The following is a 2,910-nucleotide window of genomic DNA, read 5'->3' as shown; positions in this document are numbered from 1 at the left end:
TCTGAGATCCTTGCATTGCTGAGAAGGGTTAAGCCTCTCAAAGTTAGTCATCGCACAACATGGCTGTTTCTGTGTACAACGTTCTCCTTGTTCTGCTCACTTCACTCAGCATCAGTCCATACAATACTTTGCAGGTTTTTCTGAAGTCTGCCTGCTCATCATTTCTTGTAGTACAATAGTATTCAATCACATTCATATGCCACAACCTGTTCAGCTATTCCCCAGTTGATGAGCAGTCCCTCAATTTCCAATTCTTTGCCACCACAAAAATAGCTGCTATAAATGTTTTTGGAATGACTGGGCCACCTTCCCCTACATTTCTTTTCATTAGCTCCCTTGATATTCTAGACATCTTGTTATTCCAAATGAATTTTGCTGTTATTTTTTCAAGCTCTATACAATAATTTTTGGTACTTTGAAATTCTTCTAAATTCTTATAGAAAAGTTCATCGAAAGAACACTCACAGCTGTGATAATTGTTTACTCCCGTCCATTTAATTCTCTTGTGGTTTTCCTTCTGTATAGCCCTTTGTTCCTGTTTATTTAAAGTTATTGTTCTTTTCCCCACTTTTAACCATTTCCTTACTATCCCCTGTCCAAGTGTAGTATTTGTTATATTGAAAAACACCAATAGCTTCCTAAATACACCTTTCCACTTATATTTCCCCTTTCCCTCTTCCTTTTTCTTATTTTTTCCTTGTTCAGTTGAATATATTTATATACCAAACTCTCTGTGTTCTGGCATCTTTTGACCAATTTAGATTAAAACCTAATTAAAGAGACATTCACTTTCTTCATTTTAACTGTGTTTGGATATATGCCTATGGATAAAAGCTGATTATGTCTTCACAAAGCTCCCATTTTTCTCCCATCTCTCCTTAATGTATATTCTCCAATGGACTCTTTTCTTACATCTTCAAAACAAAACTCTTTATCAGTCTGTGTTTCAGTTGACTTCCTCTATGATCCCTTTGATAATAGGGTTCCAAAGGAAATCTTTTAACATTCTTTTCTATCTCCATTAGAATATAAATAGTTCTATATGTGTATTTCAAAGCTCTTTTTTCAATTCAGTTTTTATCAAGAATATTTGAAAATCTACTTCATTCAAAGTCCATTTTATTCATAGGATGTAATAATCAGTTGTCCCTTCCTTGGTCCGGATTTTCAAGATGCTGGAGATGATGAAACCATAGGACACCAGAATGAGCAGAAAATTGAAAATAGCATAGAACATGTCTGCCTCAAGTGCCATGACATTGTTGATATAGGTTAAGGAGCTGGAGAGAGGCAATAGTGGAGGAATCTCATAAAAGAATTGATCCATGAAATCAGGACCACAAAAAGACAAGCGAACAGTCAATATAATGTGTATTGTTGTATTGGTCCCACTGATAGCCCAAACTGCAGATGCTATGAGGCAGCAAGCTGCCTTGCTCATAATAGTGCTGTAGTGGAGGGGCTGGCAGATGGCTACATACTGATCATAGGCCATGGCTGTGGAAAGCAAGAGCTCTGCCCCCAAACACCAGCTTAGGAGATAGATCTGAGCTATGCAGCCACCATAGGAAATGGTGTTCTTGGTCATTAGGTTCTGCAGCAACTTGGGCACCACAGTGGAGGGAGAGAGAACATCCATCAAGGCCAAATTTATAAGGAAAAGGTACGTGGGTATATGGAGGCCTGGATTTAGACTGATCACAATGACAATGAGGGAGTTACCTGTGAAAGCCACTATGAAAAGTCCTAAGAAGAGGCTGAAGAGGAAGATCTGAACCTGAGGATTTTCAGAGAAACTTTGTATGGCGAACTCAGTCACTGATGAATGATTGCTTGATGCCATATGAGTAGGTGGTTAGGATTTCTTTTGTTAGGGTATGCGCACAAAAACCAAACAACAATAGATTGTTTTGTTCACTAAAGAAAAAAGAAAAACAAAGATCTGAATTAAAATGAGGCAAATTAAAAATACTTTGATATTCCAAAATTAAATTTTGACAAAGTCATCAAACTGTATTATAACACAGACCCAAAATAGAGACATGTGATTTGGTTAGTCAGATCTCTTCTCAATGAATTCTTTCTGTCTGCAGAGTTAAATCACACACACACACAAAACACATGCATGCACACACAGAGACACACACAATCTTCCTTCAGCGAAATCATGCGCTTTTTCATCTGACATTTTATACTACCTTCAGTTCTTTGGTTGAAAGTTCTCTTTACTGCCCCAGTCATGTGGTGAGACCAAGTAAGTTCCATGTTATAATTAATTTCTCTGAGTCTGGGGTGTGAGGGATGGCCATGATTGGGAATTCTCTGAACTATTTACAGGCCAGAAACAAAACTGACATGCAGGATATAAAGAGTGGAGGTACATTACTGGAAAGTAGTGGCAAGTAGTGCTGTATCTGTAATGGAAACTGGGTCAGAACCGAGTTCAGAAACAGAATCCAAGAGTCATACAAAGCGATTTGTTAAGTAGTTAGATGGTTCAGTGTATAAAGTTTTGAACTAAGAGTTAGTAATACCTAAGTTCAAATCTAGCATCGTAAACTTATACATATGACTTGGAAAGTCACTTAATCTCTGATTGCTATCATGATCTTCAGTGTCATTTAAAGACTAAGTTTCTTCATCAATATTATTCCCTTTCCTCTTCTCAATTCAATATATAGATAAGATGTAATTTCAAAACAGAATGCAACAAAGAATTCTACTCAAGTATTTCTATTCTCATACTGGCCTACATGTGACCAGCCCTGTTATCCAGTTTTCTCTCATTTTACCGTAGCTGGACAGGTGCTTTTAAAGCATTTGTCACTCTTCATGTCAATGGTCCCTTGGAGTGGCAGAAATTTGCATTGTCTCTGATCAATATGCATAACAGAAAGGAATCTTTAAAAT

At 37.1% G+C, this 2,910-nt stretch overlaps 1 protein-coding gene across 1 annotated transcript; it reads right to left on the bottom strand.

Moving 5' to 3' along the window:
* Window positions 1-1,123: 1,123 nt before the first annotated feature.
* LOC114028480 (olfactory receptor 13A1-like) lies at window positions 1,124-1,843 on the bottom strand. The gene has a single exon (XM_027842729.1). The coding sequence runs from the start codon at window positions 1,841-1,843 to the stop codon at window positions 1,124-1,126; it is 720 nt and encodes a 239-aa protein (XP_027698530.1).
* Window positions 1,844-2,910: the final 1,067 nt, after the last annotated feature.

This window comes from Vombatus ursinus, unplaced genomic scaffold (genome assembly GCF_900497805.2).
Source record: "Vombatus ursinus unplaced genomic scaffold, bare-nosed wombat genome assembly UNPS02004915.1, whole genome shotgun sequence".
Classification (NCBI taxonomy): domain Eukaryota; kingdom Metazoa; phylum Chordata; class Mammalia; order Diprotodontia; family Vombatidae; genus Vombatus; species Vombatus ursinus.
This window is presented reverse-complemented; position numbering and strand designations above follow the sequence as displayed.